This window comes from Helobdella robusta (genome assembly GCF_000326865.2).
Source record: "Helobdella robusta unplaced genomic scaffold HELROscaffold_8, whole genome shotgun sequence".
Classification (NCBI taxonomy): domain Eukaryota; kingdom Metazoa; phylum Annelida; class Clitellata; order Rhynchobdellida; family Glossiphoniidae; genus Helobdella; species Helobdella robusta.
This window is the reverse complement of record NW_008705459.1, coordinates 3,044,121-3,068,388: the sequence shown is the minus strand read 5'-3', so window position 1 is coordinate 3,068,388 and position 24,268 is coordinate 3,044,121. Positions and strand designations below refer to the sequence as shown.

Here is a 24,268-nt window from a genome sequence, read left to right as displayed (position 1 = left end):
TTTATTTGCACAGTTTTTTTTACAAAAAAAAAATCAAAATTCTGTGAAGAAGAAAATTTCATTTTTTATTTGAAAATTGAATCTGGGAAAATCTTAATTAATTTAATTAATCTAGAACTTTTTTGAAACACACAATTTCGTTTATATCTTTTTTTATTAAAGTTCATTGTTACGATATTAATTTGGCAATAATTCATCTGTCTGCTGATAACATCAACTCTGAGTTCATGCTACCCATTCAACATTCGTTCATGACTTCATGCTGCTTGACGTGAGCGTAGTAACAAAAGTCGAATTCAAAAGTTGCAGAACATGTGCGACATTCAAAGTTAACTTTGTTGGTGTTTTTCAACTTCCTCCTCCTAATTGAAACTGATAACTTTCTTTTGTTTGTAAGTGACTTTGGTGATGGAGAAGGTGACGATGACGAAGAAGATGACGACGATGCCGTTGCGTCGATCTTAACCAATCCCAAATCGTCAACTGAAAGATCGAGGCTTATTCCATTTGCTGTTTGTGAGCTGTTGTTGCTTTCGTTGTTAATGCCATTGATGTTGTAATAGTTGAGGCTATTGCTCTTGGTGACGTCATTAAGGTTGCTGTCGACTTCATTGTTGATGTTGTTGGTAGTGTTGGGAGGATGTTTACTTTTTAAGGAAGACGTTAGGATGATTTTGTTGAGTGGACTTCTGTACGGGATGTTCATAAATTTCTGATGTGTTTGTGGTTGGTGTAGCTGTAGCTGCGGCTCTTGCTGCTGAAGCTTTGGAATAAATACATTGCTGAAGATCTGCTGATCTAAATAAATAAATTTTTTTAAAGTTATTCTTTCTAAAATTAAAATTTAACACAAAATATCAACTTATATAAGAAACATGTACATAACAAAGTAAAAGATGGAATGCTGACATGAACATACACGATAATGACAGCTTGTAAATATATAAAATATAGAACTAGTGCACTATAACAGATATCATATAAAGATAAATAGATATCATATATAGATACATATATACAAATACAAAATAGATACAAAACATAGACAATGATATGGAAATAATTCGTGCAATGATACTAACCAATGGGGATTATGTATGTGCTAACATCTTGCCAAACATTATTGTATTGTTGATCATTTTCTACTATATCATTATTGTTGTTATAATAATTTTTACTTTGGCTAATTGTGTCATTAGAATATGGTAGTGGTATAGAGATAATTTTATCACAATTATTATCATCTGAAACATTTTCATCATCACAATCGTTGACATTGTTGTTGTTGTTGTTGTGTACATTCAGATGGCCTTTCTTTAAATGGTATCTGAGGTGCTTAGCGATGCTGAATTCATACTTGAATGTTTTATTGCACCTATAGCACTTATAAATTTTTTCATCATTTGCATCATCACTGTCATCTTTATCATATGATGGTATGTTAATGCTAGAATCAGACGTCACCACCTTATCGTTATCGTCTTCTTCTTCAGTTGTGAGTTTACCGTCATCACCATCATCATTAAGAATATGGTTATTATCTGATTGAGGTTTTTTCTTCCTGGTGGGAGGAGGAAATGATTTAGCCTCCCAATTCATTATCGTCATGTTTCTAGGTGGTGAATATATAAGCAAGTTATACCTTAATTGTTAAGCAATAATAATGAACAAAAATAATTAATGAATGATTCAAGAATTTTATTACCTAAATTCTAAATATTATTATTAAAAAAAATATTTCACTAAAAACTAAAATGACCAAATCGTTTAATTAATTAAATTAAAATTTAAATATTAAATCACTATAAAAAAAATAAAATGTCAAAGCAGGCAACCATAAAAGGAAAGACAGAAAAGACACTTTCACTAACTGACCTTTCAAGTTCAAGTTTACTGATTTCGTGTGCCTTCCACATGTGAAACTTCATCGACCTGACCCCACTGAAGACTGCATTGCATAGGGAACATTTGACGGATTTTTGTAGGTGAAGTTTGCTGTGAGTCTCAAACGTTGTCAAATCGTTGAAAGTGGCGCTACAAAATTCGCATTGGAATCGTTTTTTCCTTTGAAACATTTAGTAAATTTATCTTTTTGTTATATAAAAATGAAACAGTTTCTCTGATCACTAATTACTCGGCAGAATAAAGCCTAACTAATCTAAACTTTAAAGCACCTTAACTTGACTGCAACTGTTTACATTACAAAAACTGTGATCTATCTAACAATCAAAACCTTTAACGAGAAAAGTAAATCTAAGTAAAAAATTTCAATTTTCTTGCTTTTCTAATAATAGCTATGAACAAAAAATCATCCTATATTTAAACATCGCCAGAAACACCTGGGTTTTTTTTCTCTCATTCAATTAAAATGCCCATCTATCCATCCATTCATACATGCAAATGCACACAGATACACACAAAATACAAACATATGATCGACAATTACCTGTATTGCGTTTGTATATATATGTGGTAATGTATGACAAGCATATATACAATTACTTTATATATATATATATATTATTGTATGTATGTATGTATGTATGTATGTATGTATGTATGTATGTATGTATGTATGTATAGTAATGTAATACTATTGTATAAAACCCCACTGTTCTGCATTTTATATTTATATGAGACAATCTGATTTGTCGTCGGTTGAGGATGTTCGAATGATTCCAATTAGATTCCACTTCGTGTGAGAGTTTAATTTAATTTATTATAAATTTAAATAATTCTAAAAAGTAAGATTTGTTTTGAATATTAGTTTTGATATTGAATTCATTGTTAACTTAGCAAAATATTTTTATTGTTGATTGTTGTATAATATGAATATGACACTGACTATTTCACCTTATTAATGGCTTAATTAATTTATTTTTAAATTTTGGTATGATGATTTTGTTTATTAATTCATTTTTGTATATAATTTTATGTTATTATTATTGTTGTTTATGTTTTCATTCAGATGTGTATTAAAAATTTCCTATCAAAATTTAAACATTTAAATTTGTATATTATATAGAAAATAATATAAAAATATACCATAATATACCATACAAATACGTTGTATATGTACGTTTGGTATGTATGTATTTGTATGTACTATACATTTGTTGTATATTTTAAAAATATATTCAATAATTTTTTATAATTTTTAAAAATCATTGATAGGTTTCTTGCTGGATGTGAAAACCAATCTTTATAAGGAAGTGCTATCATTTTCAAGATTTTCTGTATGGCCACATAGAATCAATACTGACTATAGTTTATATACAAACAGCCATGAAGCCTTATACATTATATGTCACCAGTAAGGGACATCTGCTTTTTATCGTTTTTGTTTAAAAATCATTTTCATCTGATTTGGTTTTTGTTTGCAAAGATTTTCTAAATATGTATTGTGTTGGAAACGGAGTGTGTGTGTGTGTTTATGCTTGTGTGTGTGTACGTGCATCTATATGTGTGTGTCCATCTTTTGTGTGTTTGTGTGTGCGTGTATTTGTGTATCCGCATATTTTATGTCTGTCTATACGTGTGTGTGTGTATCTGTACATAGATAATATTTTTTTATTTAATGAGTTTCTTATTCTTATTTCAGTTTATGGTGCCAAGGATTTAAAATCAAAAACAGGTGAATGCAACTTTTGTCATGGCTTGAAGTTCTCTCCATTTTCTATTATATTACCATTTATAATATACACGTTGTATAAAAAAAACAATTATCACTATATGGTGTATTTATATTTATTGCTGTTTTAACCGACAGGCAAGCACAAGTTCTGTGTTGAAGCAAAAGTTAACAAGGCCAAACAGAAATCAGAGCTGGTTGAGGACCTATTTGGCAATCCAACTTTTAATAAAGAATTTATATTGTTAGTATCTAGCTTTGTTGTGTGTGTGTGTGTGTGGGTAGGTGTGTTTGCGTGCGTGTGTGTGTGTGTGCTTGTGTATGTGTGCGTGTGTGTGCTTGTGTATGTGTGCGTGTGTGTGTGTGTTGTTTGTAAGTGTGTTAATACGAATAATAAATGGATCAAATGATTCATTTCCAAAGATTCAACCGAAAACTCTGAATTAATGATGTCAGAATTAAAATTGCAAATTACCTGATCCTGCAAAGTTGATATGGTGCATAATTATTTAGACTGGCACATGAATAGGAATATGTCATGTGTATGTTTGTGTTTGTATATGTATGTATGTATATGTGTTTATATTTAGTTAAGATATATGATACCTATAAACAAGCAGATGAAGCAATTTTTTGTTGTTTTCAATTACCAAAAAAATGAGACAATAAATTTACCGGTGTAGAAAGCCATACCTACTTATTTATACGCACCCACACACACACACACACACAACACACACAACACACACACACACTCACATATATAAACACACACTTGATCGTACGTACATATCCATTGTATAACAACGTTTGTACATTTAAGCACGTACAATTGTTTCGTTACCAAATCATCCGCGGTTGCTATTGATTTCATATACTAAGAAAATATCTATTTATTGTTTTTCGTAGTTATGATTATCTTCTTATCATCATCGTTGTCTTCGTCATCATCGTTGTCATCATCATTCTTACTATAAAGGTAATTGTAAGATGTTTCATCAACCGTTCAATATGGTTCTTTTTCAAGTGTTTTATTTTCAAAGCATTCAAAGTTGAACCATTCAAAAATGTTAATTATTTCATGAATTTCTTGCAAATTGAAGATGTTTTATTCACAAATTTTATGGTTGCCACTATTAGTCATTAGTCTCATCGTTGTCAATTTATTCAGTCACATCGTTGAAATTGAAATTTTTTTTAATAGTTTTATTTAATAAAAATTTAAAAGCCCCGTAGATGGTCTGAATTACGAATTGAAGCTAAAAGTGAAGGAAAAGAACGACAGGGACATATTGGGGCAGGTCAAAGTTCAAATCACAGATCTTCAAAACTTCAAATCAGAAACACCGGAACGTGCCCCGTTGAGACCTCACAAAAAATGTTCCAACCCTTCCGGGGAACTTCTTTTCGACGCCTGGGTCACTGGAGTCGTCGATCCTGCCAATTTGAATCTCAAGAAGAAAACCTCCTCTATAGAAAGTTTGAAATCTTTGAGTGGTCTGAAAAAAATTCAGGAAAAACTTCACGCGTCCGTGGCCAAGTTACATCATAGCAAAAACGATGATGAAAATGACGACGACAGCGTCGGTACGGATAAAAAAAAGAAATTTAAACTTTTTTCCAACAAAAACAGATTAGCAGCTTCCTGTGGAAATCTAGCAACATCTCAGAAAGGAATGAGTCTTTTTCACAAAAATGCATTTAAAAAAAGTGTTCAAGACCCCTCGCCAGGTGGCAGTATCGAAAATATTTCAAAAATTGATTTGTTCAATTCGTTTGGTAAGAAAACAAACTCTGGTTCGATTGTGATGAATTACAAGCTACCTCCTCCGGAAGTTACGGGTCTGTCTCCTAAAATGGGATCTAAAAACGGCGGAACTGTAGTTACGATTCGCGGTTCTAATTTTGGTGAAAGTGGTGGTGAGTTGTTGCACGTTTACGTCTGCGGAGTTGACATGGTGAAAAACACAAAGCACATTTCTTCAACTAAACTCATGTGTACAACATTGCCCTGTCAGCCGTGCACTGGAAACATCGTCGTTGAAACTAAATTTGGAGGTTTGGGTTCCTGCGCTGTTGAATTTTCTTTCGTTGAAAAAGAGAAAAATTCAGATTACGAGGAAATAAAATTATTGGCAGAAAAAGACCTTGACGACTCACCTCAAAAAGTATCTTCAACTAATGTAAAGGATGAAGATAGCATTAGTGGCAATAGTAGTGGAAGTACGTTTAGAAACAGAAACTTGGGAATAATTATGGAATCGTCATCTGATGAAAATATTGACCAAGGGAGTGTTTTGCGCACAAAAGCTACCAATGCCTCTTTAAAAAGTCAAAAAAATTCTGAAGATGATGATGAAACAAATAAAAAAATGATTTCCAATTATGATTCATTCTACAACAACAAACACGGTGATGGGCTCACATCAAAGAGTAACGGTATTCTGTCAACTAACGATTTTTCACAGAAAAGCCATGATATGTTTTCACCCGAGAAACTGCAAAAAGACATGAATGAAAAATTTGAGAAGAATGATGACAAACAGAAAATCGAAACGGATTGTAAAATTAGCGGGGACAAAGATGAGGATGAGACTGGAGACAATGATTACTCAGTGATCGTCAACAAGTTGAACAGGGCCTCCATCAATGCACAAATGTTTGAGGAAATGATAAAAAATTCACCTAGTACTGAGATTTATAACAAGTATGATCAAAATGTCAACCGCATAAATAGAGACAACATAGACGTTTATAAAAATGCTTCTGACAGCAGAAAATCTCAGCCAGAACAAAAGAACGAGGAGGTCAATTCAACGTTTTTCAAACCTGCAGAAGTTAAAACCTCACATATTTCCATTCAACTTAAACAAAGTCCCGACACAAATATCATCAGAGAAACACGCCTTAAGAGTTTGGCTTCTAAAAATTTAGGCCGATTGAATGAAAAACTAAAAAATGATTCAACTACATCAGATCTCGTTAAACCTATTCCTAGAGCTTCCTTCAAAATATCTCCCGAGTCCTCCAGCTCTGATGATGACTCTCTGGATAGAAGGAATAAAAATAATATTTCAAAATCTATCCCCGCCACAACCACGTCATCTGTATCTTCACATAACATCATCCCATCAACGACCGCTCCATTCCTGCCTTCCTTCAACAGCCAGGATGCCAATTTCAAAAGCGAGATAAAAATGTTCAACGCTTTGAACAAGGAAGCAAGCGCTGCAAAAAATGTTTTCGATCTTCAAATAAACAATGATGATGATCAATACAGCATAGTCGATAAAATTGTTACGGGTAGGTATCTCAATTCGAAAAATCAAATAAATTCAGCTACACAACAACCAACAACAAAAACAGTTACACAACCAACAACACAATCAACATTACCCACAACAACAGCTAAAACGACAGCAACAACAACACAGCCATCTATGCCAACTCAGGCTTCAATCATAACTGCAGATACGGACAACGACTTTTTGACTAGTAAAAGTCTGCTCCAGGTGGAAAGCACTCCTCTCTCCGAACAAACATTCATTGATAACAACGACAAAACTGCTGCAAACAGAAAATCTGATCATTCTTTAGAAAGAAAAGTTGTTGAAATACAGCCATTAAGTCATTGTTCAAACGATTCTAAGAACAATTTATTCCTACAAAACAATTTCTCTCAGAACTCTCTCGACAATGATGACGACTACGAACGATTAGACGATGTAAATTTTTCGATAGCAAACTCTCAAGATAGTCTCAACGACCACGCCTTTCACGCGACTGCTGCTGAATCGTCGATCGACGCTGACAAATCATTTAAGAACAGAAAAAAACTGACCCCAGATATGCGTCAATTTTACACAAGTGAAGATGATGCCGACACTCTGCCAGTGCCATTTCCACAACCGTCATCGCTACCCTCCTCCAAGTCATTCACGGATTGTGAGAAAGTACAAAATGCCAACAACAACGATCGTTTCAACAGATCCAGAACTCCAGATGACGTCTCGGCAGCTCCAGTCAAACCACCGCGGATGAAAGATTTTATTAGATCGGCGGATGAGATGGAAGTGAAGACATCTGCTGAGCCATTCAAAACTCCCAGGATCGTCGTCGACTCCTACAAACCTGACAACGCAGATGTTGAATTCATGAGAGAAAACGAAAGTTTCACTAAAAGTATTGTTTCATCAATTACTTACCGTTCATCATTATTAAAGCTTCCAATAATTTGCAAGTTATGTCTCAGTGACAATGTCAATAATTTCAATTATTATTTCAATTATTCTGTCAAATTTTCAATTTAAATTATTATTTTAACTATTCTGTCAAATAGTAATAGATGCACTTTAAAAATTTTCAATTAACTAGAAGACATCGTGAACAACACAGCCATCATCAGCCATTTCAAGGTGTGTTATCTATCTATCACGTCATGATTTTTATAAACCATCATAATGCGCGTGCGTGCTACGTTACGTTACGTTATGTTATTTTATGATATCATATGAATAGTAAAGATATCGGCTTATGTGCACACAAGCACTACCTTACACACATTACACATAACATACAACATGCATGAGTTTATAAGCTGCCTTGTTAATTAGATAACAGTTAGGAAATCACTTGTTAGTTAGTTTTTGTGTCGCGTGCGCGTGTTTCTTTGGAGCAGTGTTTACGTTTATGTAATTTATGCGCGCATGCAGTAAGCGTAGGCTATATGGTTAATAAGTTGCCTGAAACTAATTTAAATTTGAATAAGCCTGAAACTAATTTAAATTTGAATAAATAATGAGGACTTCTGTGCTGATTTTCATTCTAATTATGATAATTACGACCGTATTAATAATAATGATAATAATTATGACGGTATTAATAAGCGTAATAATAATAATATCAATATTAATGATAATAGTGATAACAATAGTTGCGATGCTTGCGATGATAAATGTGACTTTCTCAGTAACAACCATTGTAATAATGGTGGTCCTAACTGTGACAATGATGACGATGGCGACGACGATGATGATGTTGATAGTTGTCGTGATTACGACAAGCAAGGTGATAATTTTGAAGGAATCGGAAAAACAGCCGGAACTTTGCAGGACGCAGTCGCCAAAATTGACCCTAGAAAGCGACAGTGACGTCAACGAAAGATTAAAAAGTTAGTTGCAAACTACTTTTCTAACCTTTCTTCAATACTTTTTAATAATAATATTATTAATAAGCAATTAATAATAATTTTTTTTATTAAACAATAACGTTTAAAAATTCGAACAACTTTACTAAATTCGTAACCACTTGACAACAACTTAGAACTGGCGACCGATCTCGAAGCCAAGGATCAAACGCTAAAAGAGTTGCAACTGAAAAACAAATGTTAGCTGATTGTATGAAATTCACACACACACAAACATACAAACACACACACGCATACACATATACACACGCAAAAATATAAATAACCAGCAAACATGTAAGGTTCACACGTTAGTAACAAGCAAGTATAAATACCTACTTGTATACGCACATTCACTTCACTCACATGTGAGATTGATTGAACATGCATGCATTCCTTCATTAAGTGGCTATACAATTCATAAGATTATTAATCGCAGATTAAACATAAAGATTAGATTAATAAATCTTTCTCATTATATCAAAAATAATAATTAAAAATAATTAAGTTAAATGATTAAATATTAAAATAATCCAAAATGATTAGCTCTGCAAGAGGAAAGAGATTTACTAAGAAGATACATTGAGGTGCTGATATCAAGGGCGCTATCCACATGTCCCGAGATACTATCTAGAGATGATCGGAAGATATCATTCAAGTGATTGATTGACTAATTGAATGAATGAATAATTGATTGCTAGGTAGATTACTTGATTGATTTAACCGATTGACAGTCTAATTAACGGGTGTTAATTACAAACAATCAATCAATCGCCTAATCAATCAAACAATCAGAATGGCCATTTGATTGATTGATTGATTGAATGATAGAGTGATTGTTTGTCATTCGACTCGCCAGACGAATGACTGACCGTACCAGCAATAAATAATTCCTTCTCCGTTTTTTCTTTGTTAATCCGCTCATCTAATCATTATTTATCTGCCGTATTACGTTTTTAATGTATAATAAAAATCGCCATAATATTGATAACATTAATAATAATTATTATATATTATTATTTAATAATTTAACATTTTTACTTATTGATATTTTTTACGTAATTAAATATATATATATATATATATATATATATATATATACATATATAAATCTAATAAATGTATGATGAAGTGATGAAGATTAATGATAATGACAGCAACGATGATGATACTAATGTATATAAATACAATGATTTTGTGATAAAGATTATTATTTTATTATTACTATGCTAAATGATAATATTAATATATTTTTATATTATTTTATTTATATTACGTTTTATTGTTGATTATTTTCACAGATTTGAACAAACAAACAAATAAATAAATAAAATAGATAATTCTTCACAAATTACTTTCTATTTCGAGTTGTCAATGTATGTTTATTATAAAACAATGATGATGATAATGATGTTAATTAATAATATCAATAATAATATATTTATGGCTAATTTATAAACGACTGAAAAGATAATAATAACAATAATAATAATAATAACCACGATTATTTACATAATTATTATGTAAATCATATCTCTATTTTTATCAAAAAAAATTCCACAAAGTACATACATAGATAGATAAATAAATAAATATTAATATAGAAAAATTGTGCTACAAACATTTCATTAATACAATGTTTGTTTGTTACGTCATAATTAACAAAGGAACAATAATAATAATAATAATAATAATAAAAGGAACAAAAATGATATTGATAATGATCCTAATTATATTGATGATGATGATGATGATATGACGTCATATTCGAGTGATGTGAGGATGATAGGACCAGACTACCGACAATGATAAAAAATGATGATGATGACAAGAAATGATGATGACACCTTTAAAAAATGGAAATAATAACAATATAAATAACAATATAAATAATAATGATATGAATCAGATGATGATGACAATGATACTGGCAAAGATCAAGATATTAGCTACTCATTTTATTATTATTATTACTATTATGCTGGCAGTGCTCCTACTTAAACACGCACGCACGCACACGCCCACACAAACAATCACACACACACATACACAAAGCATTAATATGTACACCGTTTGTTCACATACAAACTTGCTAACACGCTCACACATACAAAACAAAAAGGTTATACATTGTAAATAAAGTATACATACCCCTTTTCACAGACACACTTGCACGCACACATATTACACAAAAAGACAAACACATAAGCACGCAGAGACAACACTTTTCAAATGTAGGACATAACATTTTGATATGAGTTTAGTCAGTTATTGTAAAAATATGCAAGACGACTACAAATAAATGCACATGCATCACAATAAACGTACGCATACAAACAAAAACACAAGTGTACACACACACACACACGTGTACATACACACACACGTACACACACAAACGTACATAAGTGTATAAAATTGTTCAATCACACAGAGTAAGAATTTCGAAAAGACAATTGAAAAACATAACATGAGCAGTAAAATAATAACAGTAAAATCGATAGTTTATCAAAAAATTTTTAAAATAGAGAGAGAGAGAGAGAGAGAGAGAGAAAGAGTTGAGACTCACGTAGTCACAGTGATTTTTAAAAAGCACATCGCCTTCAGTTTGAAGGTAGAAAAAAATGTTATTAATTATATTGTTTAACATTTTTTTCAAAATAAGCATTGTTGACAAGATTAATATTACAGAACTTATTTTCAGTGTGGTTCTATAGTTAGGTTAGTTTAAGTTCGTCTCTGTGTGTAAGTGTGTGTCACAGTGATTTTTAAAAAGCACATCGCCTTCAGTTTGAAGGTAGAAAAAAATGTTTTTAATTATATTGTTTAACATTTTTTTCAAAATAAGCATTGTTGACAAGATTAATATTACAGAACTTATTTTCAGTGTGGTTCTATAGTTAGGTTAGTTTAAGTTCGTCTCTGTGTGTAAGTGTGTGTCACAGTGATTTTTAAAAAGCACATCGCCTTCAGTTTGAAGGTAGAAAAAAATGTTATTAATTATATTGTTTAACATTTTTTTCAAAATAAGCATTGTTGACAAGATTAATATTACAGAACTTATTTTCAGTGTGGTTCTATAGTTAGGTTAGTTTAAGTTCGTCTCTGTGTGTAAGTGTGTGTCACAGTGATTTTTAAAAAGCACATCGCCTTCAGTTTGAAGGTAGAAAAAAATGTTATTAATTATATTGTTTAACATTTTTTCAAAATAAGCATTGTTGACAAGATTAATACTACAGAAATTATTTTCAGTGTGGTTCTATAGTTAGGTTAGTTTAAGTTCGTCTCTGTGTGTAAGTGTGTGTGTGTGCGCGTGTGTGTCTGTGTTTGTTTGTGTGTCCTGGTTTGTTTGTGTGCCTGTATTTGTTTGTGTGTCTGTGTTTGTTTGTGTGCTTGCTAAAAGTAAATTACAATATTATAAATCTGATACAAAATAATTAAAATTAACTCGACAATTAATATTAACATTAATTTATAACCTTTGATGGCTATTTATTTATACAGCAGATAATAAGATAATGAGTAACATGTGTGTGTGAGTAAATTTCTTAACTATAAGTAAACATGAAAATGATGATTAATATAATGACGGTGATAATAATAATAATAACGATAACAATGTAATAATTATCATTATTATTATATTAATTATGATAATAATAATAACAATAATAATGTACATACAATGAAAACATAAAAACCAAACATATAGATATATATATATATATATATATATATATATATATATATATATATATATATGTATATATATATATATATATAATATTGTATGAATTCAGGAATTCTACTTGTAAAATCATACAATACTGCATAAAATATGGTCTTCTTCCAACACATATATATATACATACATATATATATATATATATATATATAATTAAATATATATAGATAAATTAACAAATATACACGGATCATAAAATCAGATGATGTTTTGTACAGAATTTTGTCAACATCAGTACCTCTCTCCCCATGTTAGTTCTTTCAATTGAAAAGAATGATTAGTGAAAAGTAAAATGTAAGTAGAGTTTTTATTTAGAGATTAAATAAAAACTTGTTAATTGCAATTATAGAAATTTAACATCTTCTGTACTGTTAATTAATTTATCTATATAGTTATTATTACTCTACTAATTAAATTATAATAATTATAAGTGAACATACACAAACACACACACACATAATATATGCACACATACATACACATACTAATTGATGATAGTACACATCAAATGACTCATATCACTGAGTTATTAGTTTACAAAAGGTTAACATTTTCAAAAATAAGTCATCAACACTGTCAATTTATTATATCCTTATTAAACAGGCATCTTGAATAAAACCATTCCAAGCAGTGAATGGCAAACAGATGATACAGTGTATAGAGTAGTGATAACAAAAAAAAGAAACAAGCTAACATACATGCACGTACGTACACACGCACACATAAACGCAAATAAACAAATCACTCACATGTGCTGGTATGTACAAGTTAATTGATGATAAAACTTACAATAGATCAATATGTAGATCTAGAATGTGCTCTAACCTATGGATACAAACAAACGTTTATTTATAGTCACACACATTTACACAAACAAACAGATACAGACACGCAAATGCATTCTATATATATATATATATATATATATATATATATATATATATATATATATATATAGATCTATCCATCAGGTCAGTTCGTTCACAGGCTTGTTCATACCGTGAACGGTTCTGAGGTGAACGAAGAGATTGTGTTTGTAGGTGAACCCGGTACCGCAGACGGAACATGAGAAGTCCTTTTCGAGGTTGTGCTTAGTGGCGAGGTGGGCTCTCAGATCTCTTAACAGGCGCATCTCTTTAAAACATATGCTGCATTTATACCTGTGTGTGTGCGTGTTTGTGTGTGTGTATGTATGTGCGTGTGTGCCAGTATCAATGACGAAGGCATCAGATTGTAACAATTTTGTGAGTTATGACTGAAATTGTGAACTTTTAAAACTATGGTGAGAGCATTTATGGATGGTCTATGTAATTATGATTCGCTTTATTCATAAAAAATTTCTTGATATAAAATTAAAATGAATAAAAAAATTGATAATAAACATTCCAAACAAACCTTCCTCGACTGCCGGCTTGTCCGTTGGAAAGAACCAAAGATTCAAAAAACGTAGACTGTTGTTGCTGCTGCGATGATGACGACAATGGTAGTGATGTAGTGGTAGAGGCAGTTGTAGTTGCAGGTAGGTTGTTGGTTTGTTGCAGCTGCATGTGTTGCTGCTGCTGCTGTCCCATGGAGAGAGGCTGCAACTGCTGCATGGAAGTAAATGGCTGGCTGGCATTTCCTGGTTTCGTTGGCAAGTTCATTCCTACCAGAGCTGTCGTCCCATGGACCTTAGTTTTTCAATCATTGAATAACATAACAATATTAGTATTATCATCATTATTTCTATCATTTAGTTAGTTATTATACTTTGCTATCATTAAAAGTGGGAAAAATGATGGATAATTAATGTACAATTAAAAAGAGTACAATTCTAACCAAATTCTGAAAATCAGGCAGACAATCATCGCTAGGAACAGTCGACCAGTGTGAGTAAGCAGCTGAATCGTTGTTACATACTGCCGACTGCAGAGAGGAGTTCTCATTCTCCATCGGTTCACTTTTAAATTTTGGCGTACTGACAGCAACTGGATGTTCAGGAACACCTTGCATATTAGTAGAACCACTAAAATTCATACTATTATTATTACTGTTGTTAGAATTATTATTGTTATTATTATTATTACTCATAGGGGATAATCTTTGACTGTGTTGTCTATTGCTTTGGTTTAGTTTTCTCATTTTTTGTTGGAACTGATTTTCTTCATTTTCGAAATTTTCATTATTTGATCTTTTAAAAGATGTTGAATTTAAATCTTGGCTGTGATGATTGTTCCTTGTCTGCCTATTTTGTCGGTTAGGATAGCTGGGGCTGTTAAACTCATTTGGATTGTTGGTGCTGCTATTGTTGTTGTTGCTGCCGCTGCTGAGAGAGTCGTCTGCCGAACAATGTACCCTGTGATGCTTTGGGGGCAAATCATGAGACTCGTTAACTTCCCGAAGTGCATTGATGTTGGTGTTGGAAGAACAAGAAATACTAACACCGACTTTTGATTGAGTGATGTCGTCGTTATAATAGTCCGAACCAGACGGATCGTCGTGATCAACATCGTTTTTGACACTTTCATTTATGTTAATTAGTAAGACTTCGTTGCGATCCAAGGTAACACCGATCAGAGCTTCAATTGAAAATTCACTTTTAAAATCCAAACCATTTTTACATAAGAGGACAATAGTTTCCGTCAACAGAGCTTTCACTCTTCGTTGCTCCTCGCTCAAAATCATTGTTCCAATTTTCACTAACTTTTAAATTTATAAAAAAAAAGACGATCGGAATAATTAAAAACGATCACCAGCAAACCAAATCCAAACAAATAAAAAAATTGTTTTTTATTTAAAATGTTCCAAAACTATGCGGTCCCACTAACATTCACAGAATATAATTTCACTAGGACGATTGGAAAACAGTTTTAGAAGGTGAAAATGGCGTTAAATAGTAGAATTTGTTTCATAAAATATGGAAAACAAAATTTTATTGCAATTAAATAAATTTGATCTAGGTATTAACATCATTTTCAATTAAATATCAACGAGAAACCATATTCAACAAGTGGTTTTTATTTTATTTACATTCACTTGATCTTAAAACAAAAAGTTTTGAAATAATTTTTACCATAAGTTAAACTTATTACCATTACTAATAACTTTCTTCGTCACCTTATTTTAGAAAAAAATCAAAATAACAATTCGTGATCTTTGGAATTCTTTCCTGCCTTCTCTTAATGTTTGTGGTTCTGCCATTTTTATAGTATTAATACGTCGCTTTGTTTCTGTTAAGTTCATTTTACGTCTGCTCTATGAAAACAATTTAATTTTTGTTTACGGAAAACATTTCTATACTAAACATCAAAATGGCAGATGCCGATAAACTCAACATAGATAGCGTCATAGCAAGACTTCTTGAAGGTAAGTGACTTCCGTGGGGGCTTGACTTTTTCCTAATTAAAATCATTTTTTGAACCTGAATCATAATCAATCAACAGACAAACTTTTAGATTGTTGGCTGTCTTGGGGCCTATATTTTTTTTTCTTTTTTTGCTCGACTTAATTGGATTTTTTTTGTTTTTAAAATTTAAAAGTCAGGGGATCCAAGCCCGGCAAAAATGTACAACTCACCGATAACGAAATTCGAAGTTTGTGTTTGAAATCAAGAGAAATATTTCTCAGTCAACCTATTTTACTAGAACTCGAGGCACCTCTAAAAGTTTGTGGTTAGTATCTTTTTTTTTGGTTAACCTCTAACAATAACATTAACATTACATAAGTAAAGCTGACTCTATTCAATAGTGACAAAATATATTACAATCATGCATCTTGATCACATTAAATACAGGATCTAATATTTTTTTCAAAAATAGGAGATATCCATGGTCAATACTATGATTTGTTGAGATTATTCGAGTATGGAGGATTCCCACCCGAAAGCAACTATCTATTCCTTGGGGACTATGTCGACAGAGGCAAGCAATCTCTTGAAACAATTTGTCTCCTCCTAGCATACAAAATCAAGTACCCAGAAAATTTTTTCCTGCTTAGAGGCAATCATGAATGTGCCAGCATCAACAGGATTTATGGTTTCTATGACGAATGTTAGTCTCTTTTGTCATCCTTGTATCAATTTAAGGCTTTAAGCATTTTTGTTCAGTTAGAATGTTATTTTAAAACTGTGAAAACACTTATTTTAATTATGTCTAAATTATTTTTTAAACACTAATAATTTTTTCATAAAAATTTCATTGTTTAAACTGATCAAATTGTTGAAAAATTATTATAAAAACCATTGAAACAGGCAAAAGGCGTTACAACATAAAACTCTGGAAGACATTCACAGACTGTTTCAACTGTTTACCCATTGCAGCAATCATTGACGAAAAGATTTTCTGCTGTCATGGAGGTGGTTGTTCACCTTTCTTAATCTTCTTTATTAAAACTTTATTCTTTCATATTCATTGTGGACATGCAAATGTATTTTACTTTTTTTTTCTTTTAATTTTTTTTATTATTTATTCTGTTGTAGCCTAATATTATTTTACATTACACAATTTATTTTCTATATTTTTCTATAAAATAATTTGAATTTGACCATGAAGGATTGAGTCCGGACTTGCAATCCATGGAGCAGATCAGACGAATTATGAGACCAACAGATGTTCCCGATCAGGTGATTAACATTTCTGACACTAACCTAGATAAACTTTCCAACACTAACCTAACTAACTTTTCTGACACTACCTGTGCAACTCATCATCATCATCTTTATTTGTGTAGTGCTCATTCATCTTTGTCATATTTGCCGCTTCTTTGTTGTCATTATTTTGCTTCCTCTTGCATCATTGGCATGTTGTTTGGTCACTTCTGTGTGAGTTTAACTGCTATGCAGACTAACGAATGTCTTGTGTCATTTTTTAAAGATTGTGGTTGACTTAGTTGTTTCACTGTCACTTACTATCCTCTGTTTACTATTTGATTTGTGTACATGTTATTAAATTCTGCCAATTTAACCATTTTTCTAGCGATTATTGATTAAAAACCCATTTTTTATAGCATGGATTCTTATAAAAATTTTCAATATCAATAAATACATCCACACATAAATCCTTATCAAAGCAGCCATTATTTTAGATCTTGTACTATGTTCAAATATCTTTACTCTTATGTTAAAGAATGTTTCGCATTCAATTGGACAGGGTTTGCTTTGTGACCTTTTATGGTCTGATCCAGATAAGGAAGTGTTAGGCTGGGGTGAAAATGATCGTGGTGTGTCCTTCACCTTTGGGGCAGAGGTCGTTGCAAAATTCCTTCACAAACATGATTTGGATTTGATATGCAGGGCACATCAGGTTTGTGGTCTCTTGATGTCATTGTTGTTTTGTGCTTGATTTTATGTAATTTTATCACCAGCATAATTCTTATTGGTTTAAGGAAAAAAGATATTAATTAATTAAACTGACATATGACCTTCATAACAGGTCGTAGAGGATGGTTATGAATTTTTCGCAAAGCGCCAACTAGTGACGTTATTTTCAGCACCGAACTACTGTGGTGAGTTTGATAATGCTGGGGCAATGATGAGTGTTGACGAGACTCTCATGTGCTCATTTCAGGTTTGTTTGTGTGTGTGTGTATGCACATTCATCATGGTGTATACTTATGTCCCTACTTATCTATGCAACCCAATAATATGATTAAGGAGAGTTGTTGAGATTTTTAAATTTGTCAATAAGCTATGCACTCTGTGAGCTGTATGTAGATAGATAGATATTGTTTATGTAATAAAAATTGTAATGCATATTTGGGCTGTTATTTGTTTGTTATTAAATTCAGCTAAGACCAATTCCCACATTTATATATATATATTATATATATATTATATATATTATATATATATTATATATATTATATATATATTATATATATTATATATATATTATATATATTATATATATATATATATATTTGACAAAACATTATTAATAACGTTATTACTACAATAACAAATACAATTGTAGTAATAACGTTATTAATAATGTTTTGTCAAAATTGTCAAATATTAAAGTTTTATATATATATATATATATATATATATAATCAAGTTTTATATCATACAAATGAAAAAATTTTAATTTTTATTTTGAAACATTGTTAGATTTTGAAGCCAGCAGACAAAAAGAAATTTCCATATGCTGGAGTTCAAGGGTCGCGACCTGTCACCCCACCTAAAGGCACACAAGCTAAGGGCAAGGGCAAAATGTAGATGGGGATTTTTTAATTTAACCTTTATATATGTATATTCATAATTATATATTTATATATATATATATGAGTATGTATTCAAGTATATATATATAATTATATATATATATATTCATAATTTTTTAATCATCAATTGTTGTTTCAATAATTTTATTGTCACCATGTAGGAAGTTGATACCTAACAATGATGATGATGTAGTGAGGATGATTTGTTATTATTACTATTATTGATATCATTACTACTACTGTCATTATTTTAATATCCGTTATTATTATATTATGCCATTATTATTATTTTATTATCATTTTATATTATAAACAATGGTGATTATAATAATAACAATGACTAAGAAGAAGCCATTTGTTTGTATAATTCTCATTTGTATAATTTTTATTCCTTTTTTTTCTCGCTCTCTCTCTCTCTCTCTGTTTGTCCTCATCTTCTTCGTTATTAAATGCACATGCATGAATGATGTGCTCTCCTTTATCACTCATCTCATTTTAATCATTTTGTTAACATCATCATCATTGTATTACCGATGATGTTGTTATTATTATTATTATTATTATTGATTTTTCTTAGATCACAGATTTTTTACCGTAATATTATATTATATATATATATAGATATACATATTTATGTGTTGGTAGATGAATAATTTTATGATAATTCTTATTTTGTATTGTTTGTTTGTTTATCTAACTATATATGGAGTGTGTTACATGCAAGTTTACATGTGTAGGTTGATGAGTAACGTAACTTATACTCAGTTACAGTTTACATGTTTTTTGTTGTTGTGTTGTCTTGTCTAATAGATACTAGGATATATATGTATATATCATATTGTATGTATCTGTTTGTGTGTTTGTCTATATGCGTGTCGTTCTTTATGTGTGTGGGTGTTTGTGCAATGGAAACTATTTAAGGATTGTTTACATACATTGTTTGTATGTTTTGTGTGTTGTTTGTATATTTTGTATATTATGTGTACAACTAAAAGAATACAAACATACACAATTGTATGTATTCGAACAAACATATACATGCGTGTGTATTTATGTGTGTGTATGGTTAGTTGAATAAAACAATCGTCTACATCATCAGTGGGAGATGGATTGATTTGAAGTTTTCATTATTTTCGTCAACTACTGTTAATCAATTAACCAATTAATTAATTTACTGGTTAATAACAATATAACGATTTTTTTTAGATAATAACAGTTATCTGGGATGTTGACTAATTTAATCATATATATATATATATATATATATATATATATATATATATATATATATTCAATTATATCCATAATAATACGGGAATATTAATTACTTTTTATGATAATATTTATTATTATTGTTGTTGATGAAGATGACGATGCAAATAATGTTATTCACTCAGATAACATCACATCAAAACATGCATATATGAATGTATATATATATGTGTGTGTTTATATATATATACATATATCGGTGTATTTAGGCAGTATGTTTTCTTGAATACATATTTTGCTGAACTCGATCGAATTTACCAGGCTGTTTCTTTACACCTTCAACTTTTCCAATTTTCTAATTAGTTTCTCGTTTTCATAATTAAAATCGTGAATTAAATTTCCAAGAGTCATTTATTTTCATGAGTTTTTTATTCCTCCTATGTTTCGATGTCTGTACTTCATCCGCCGGGATTGATTATGGAAATTTGGTTTCCCTATTTATAGATTAGGAATAAGAAAAATAGAAGACTTATAAAAGTAACTTTTGGAAATTTAATTCATGATTTTGATTACGATGACTAGAAAAACAAATTAGAAAATTGGATATTTTGAAGAAGAAGATAAGAAACAAACTGGTAAACTCGATCGAATTCAACAATATATATATATATATATATACAAATGTATCTTTCCTCTTTATCTCTCTTCCTTTATATATATAATTATATTTAGTTGTTTTGGAGAAATAATAATTTAAGTAGATTTTCCAACTATATATATTAAGTTTTTTAAATTTTTCGAATTCTCACTATATGATATATATATATATATATATATCAGTTATCACATAAATGTTAGGCTATTATTACTTATCTTCTTATTTTATTAGTTTTATTATTAAACCGCGTTGCTATTAATAATGTTGTTGTCTTTTATTATTATCATTATTAGCAGTAGTAGTTTCGTTATTAATAAAAAGAATAATAATTATATAATTATTAGGTGACCAAGTGATATTTATATTATATATATATATTATATATATATATAATTTATATAAATGTTTGTGTGTTTTATGTTAAAAATTATTATACAAGTAGGCAGTAAGCAGACAAGTCACACTTTTCAGTTTTTTAAATTGGTTTTTTTCGAAAGAGAAAAATTTGATTGATTGATTAACTGATTATAATTGTTGACTATAATTATTAACTGGCATATTAATTGTTATTATTATTATTTTTTATTATTGTTATTATTCACGTAATTTCTTTAAAATGTTAGATTACACTGTTTAGTAATTTTCATTGTTATTATTACTTTTTTGTTGTCATCGTGTTTATCAATGATTTTTTTATTATTATTACTATCTATCTTTTATTATTTGTTTCTTATTATTATTATTTGTTTATTTAATTACTCTCTGTTAAATTTTTCATAATTTAGCTCTTATTTATTTCTCCTTTTTCATGTCATTATTATTAATTAATTGTTTGATCAACATCCTATATAATTATTTTTTTCATTGTTATTTATTATTATTATTATTGTTTAATGATAATAATAATAATATTTGGTTAATAATAATAATAATACGTCGTAATTATTGTAGTAATAAATCTTTTTAGTTTCATGACTCCTATTGTCTTCGCGCCAGTTTCTTTTTCATATACTCGAGAGTCTTGAAACGGTATTGACGTAGATAGTTCACAGTAACCCGCTTGCTCTCTCCACTCTCCTTCTTTTAATATAAGTGTTCTTATGTGAACAATTAACCTTCAATCCCACAGTTTATCAAGATGATATTCAACTTTTTGTTCAATTAACAGCTTTGATGGAAAGATAAACTCTCCGCTCATAATAAACAATTGTTATTTTGGAAATAGCAAAAAAGATAGTTAAAACGGAAGTTTGTTGCAGTATTCTGCTAATCGGTATTTTGAAAAGTCCAAAGCTGAACCCCTAACTCTGAATAATTAGGCCGAATACTCGATGCTTCTCTATAGTAACTTAGTAACTAACTTTGCTCTTACTTTACTTGGCTCTATTGTCTTAATTTTTTTTAAAGTCCAGTTGGATCTAATTTTTACTTGAAATCAAAATTTGGAAATTGAGAAATTAATGGTTACAGATTTTTATTTCATTTCAAACTAAGCACGGAATTCAGATAGAAATATAAAAATTAATATGAATAAATTTAATGTTAATCTGATATATTTGATTGCATATCTATATAAATAAGCACCAATTATTATTACACTCATGGATAAGTGGTTAGATGTGTTACATTGAATCTCTTAACAAAATAACATCCTTCTAGGTAGTGTCTGTTATAGTTTTTTGAGTACATCTTAATGTTAATTGCTTGGCACTTGTGAACAATCCATCCATGCATATGTAATGGTAATCTCATTTTTGAATTATTTACAATAGAAGAGATCGGTGATAATTTAAAATGACCAACGTTAACTGATTGACGTTTATAAGTTTGATGATGCGAAGGAATGATTTTTTATAAGCTTTGTTTCAACCAAATAAACAGTCAATGTATAAAAAAATATATATAATAAAATAAATAAGTACATAGAGTATTAGTTTAGTTCATTCACAATTCCATTCATTCATTCATTCATTCATTCACAATTTAACACCTTCATTTACTCATTCATTCGTTCGTACATTCGTTCATTGGTTCGTTCATTCACTCAATCACTCAACCACGATCAACCGGATATGTTGAGGTAGATGGCACCAAGAAGTATGAATGCAGCTGTAAATCGGATAAGTGTCACTCTTATTCTTTCATGGCTTTCCACGCTTACCTGCAATTTGTAAATTCAAAAAATTAATTTCAAATAATCACGATTCAAATAAATAGTTATAAACACGTTGCAAATATTTCGATTTATCAGTAAATTAATTTCTTTTAATTCAAATGCCAATCATTAAACCAATTTCTTTAAAAATTGATGTTAAAATTTGAAATGAAATTGAATGAAACGAACGATGAAATTGCTTGCACGACTTCTGGCATGGTTGTAGGTAACTGAGAAGCAGTTACTTAGGCTTTTGAACAAAGAGTCAAAAGTGGAAAAGCCAAAAGTGGAACAGAAGTCCCGACAGCAAGTGCTTGCTCTGTGAAGGCATTTTTCTAGGCTGGTTTGGGATGTTCTCGCAAATCTGTAAAAACAGAAATAATTAATTAAGCAATTAATTAACTATTTATTTTATAAGAAAATCAACAATAAAATTTAAAATACTATATCGATTTTGTTCTGAGTTAATTAGCAGAGATTTTTTAGGAAGATTCAAGTTAAATGAACTAGAAAATAAAAATATAATTATAAACGAATAAGTATTTAGTCTTGAAAAATAGAAATGTTAACAAACCCCTTCAGAAGAGGAATGACTTGTAGGAATGGAGGTTGTTGCATGCGTGTGTACCTAGCGTTCACGGAGTCCGCTATGATTTTCAGCCTGTAGGCTGTCTCCCTGTTGGCCCTCCTAGAAAATATTTCCAGAAAGATATTATTTCAAAATAATAATATTATTTAACAAATTATTTTTCATTCCAAGATCAAATATCAATCAAACCATCAACTAATTATATTGAATATAAATTTATTGACTGAAAAAGCAAGAGAAGATGCAAGTCGAATAGATGAATTTGGTTTAAAATAATTAAAAATATATTTTTTGCCGAATCAGCATTTTATCGTTACAGACATTATCATTTTCATCGTCATCATCAAAACCATCATCTTCATTCTCTTATGAATGTATTTCTATTTAAAAAATCATTACGTTATAACACATCTGATTTTGCATCATCATCATCAGCACATCAACCAAAATGTGACAGACATCATCACAATCATCACCACCATCATCATCACCACCACCATCATCATCATCATCATCTACGGATCGATCTCCAGCTGATGGAATGCTGTTTAATTACCAGACACTTGACAGGCGATCATGATAATGATGACGGTGATGACAATGATAATTTGACAAAGATAATGATGATAATGATGACGACGGTGATGGTGGCTACAATCAAGTAGAGAATGCTGAAATTTATTAGGTAAATAAATAGAAGAGGATCATTAACATATTTGATGACAAAAACTTCGGGTACAAAGTACAAATTTGTATAATCCTACGGACAAATTATTCTCTTATTTATAAAACAAATATTTGCGTTCTCACGTGTTCACATATTGTATACTTCTCCGTCTTTGTGTCTTTATTCTCATAGCGACTTTGATTGTAACTTAATCAGCATTAAAGTCAA

At 30.3% G+C, this 24,268-nt stretch overlaps 5 protein-coding genes across 5 annotated transcripts in view; 2 read left to right on the top strand and 3 right to left on the bottom strand.

Moving 5' to 3' along the window:
• Positions 1–238: 238 nt before the first annotated feature.
• HELRODRAFT_165620 (hypothetical protein) lies at positions 239–2,075 on the bottom strand (the record flags this gene model as incomplete). Its single annotated transcript, XM_009032155.1, has 3 exons — positions 239–798; positions 1,083–1,612; positions 1,876–2,075. The coding sequence occupies 3 exons, from the start codon at positions 2,073–2,075 to the stop codon at positions 239–241; spliced, it is 1,290 nt and encodes a 429-aa protein (XP_009030403.1).
• Positions 2,076–5,439: 3,364 nt separating this feature from the next.
• HELRODRAFT_70479 (hypothetical protein) lies at positions 5,440–5,736 on the top strand (the record flags this gene model as incomplete). The annotated part of the gene is made up of 1 exon (XM_009031891.1): positions 5,440–5,736. A coding segment is annotated over one exon (297 nt), but the record flags the coding sequence as incomplete, so codon positions are not given.
• Positions 5,737–13,567: 7,831 nt separating this feature from the next.
• On the bottom strand, positions 13,568–15,331 carry HELRODRAFT_96284 (hypothetical protein; the record flags this gene model as incomplete). The annotated part of the gene is made up of 3 exons (XM_009032154.1): positions 14,377–15,331; positions 13,957–14,228; positions 13,568–13,721 (listed from the first exon to the last, which is right to left on the bottom strand). Coding segments are annotated over exons 1-3 (1,275 nt in total), but the record flags the coding sequence as incomplete, so codon positions are not given.
• A 469-nt stretch (positions 15,332–15,800) lies between these two features.
• On the top strand, positions 15,801–18,754 carry HELRODRAFT_186595 (hypothetical protein; the record flags this gene model as incomplete). Its single annotated transcript, XM_009032153.1, has 8 exons — positions 15,801–15,906; positions 16,080–16,211; positions 16,359–16,589; positions 16,790–16,894; positions 17,091–17,161; positions 17,688–17,840; positions 17,970–18,104; positions 18,647–18,754. Exons 1-8 carry the CDS (start codon positions 15,852–15,854, stop codon positions 18,752–18,754), a joined length of 990 nt encoding a protein of 329 aa, XP_009030401.1. The 5' UTR covers positions 15,801–15,851.
• A 2,853-nt stretch (positions 18,755–21,607) lies between these two features.
• HELRODRAFT_189724 (hypothetical protein) overlaps positions 21,608–24,268 on the bottom strand; it is a gene marked incomplete at both ends in the record, with an annotated part of 6,597 nt that continues 3,936 nt past the window's right edge. The window contains 5 exons of the mRNA XM_009032152.1: positions 21,608–21,706; positions 22,002–22,057; positions 22,697–22,790; positions 22,974–23,148; positions 23,359–23,472. Of these exons, the coding sequence (XP_009030400.1) occupies positions 21,608–21,706; positions 22,002–22,057; positions 22,697–22,790; positions 22,974–23,148; positions 23,359–23,472 (538 nt within the window). The remainder of the gene's footprint in view (positions 21,707–22,001; positions 22,058–22,696; positions 22,791–22,973; positions 23,149–23,358; positions 23,473–24,268) is intronic.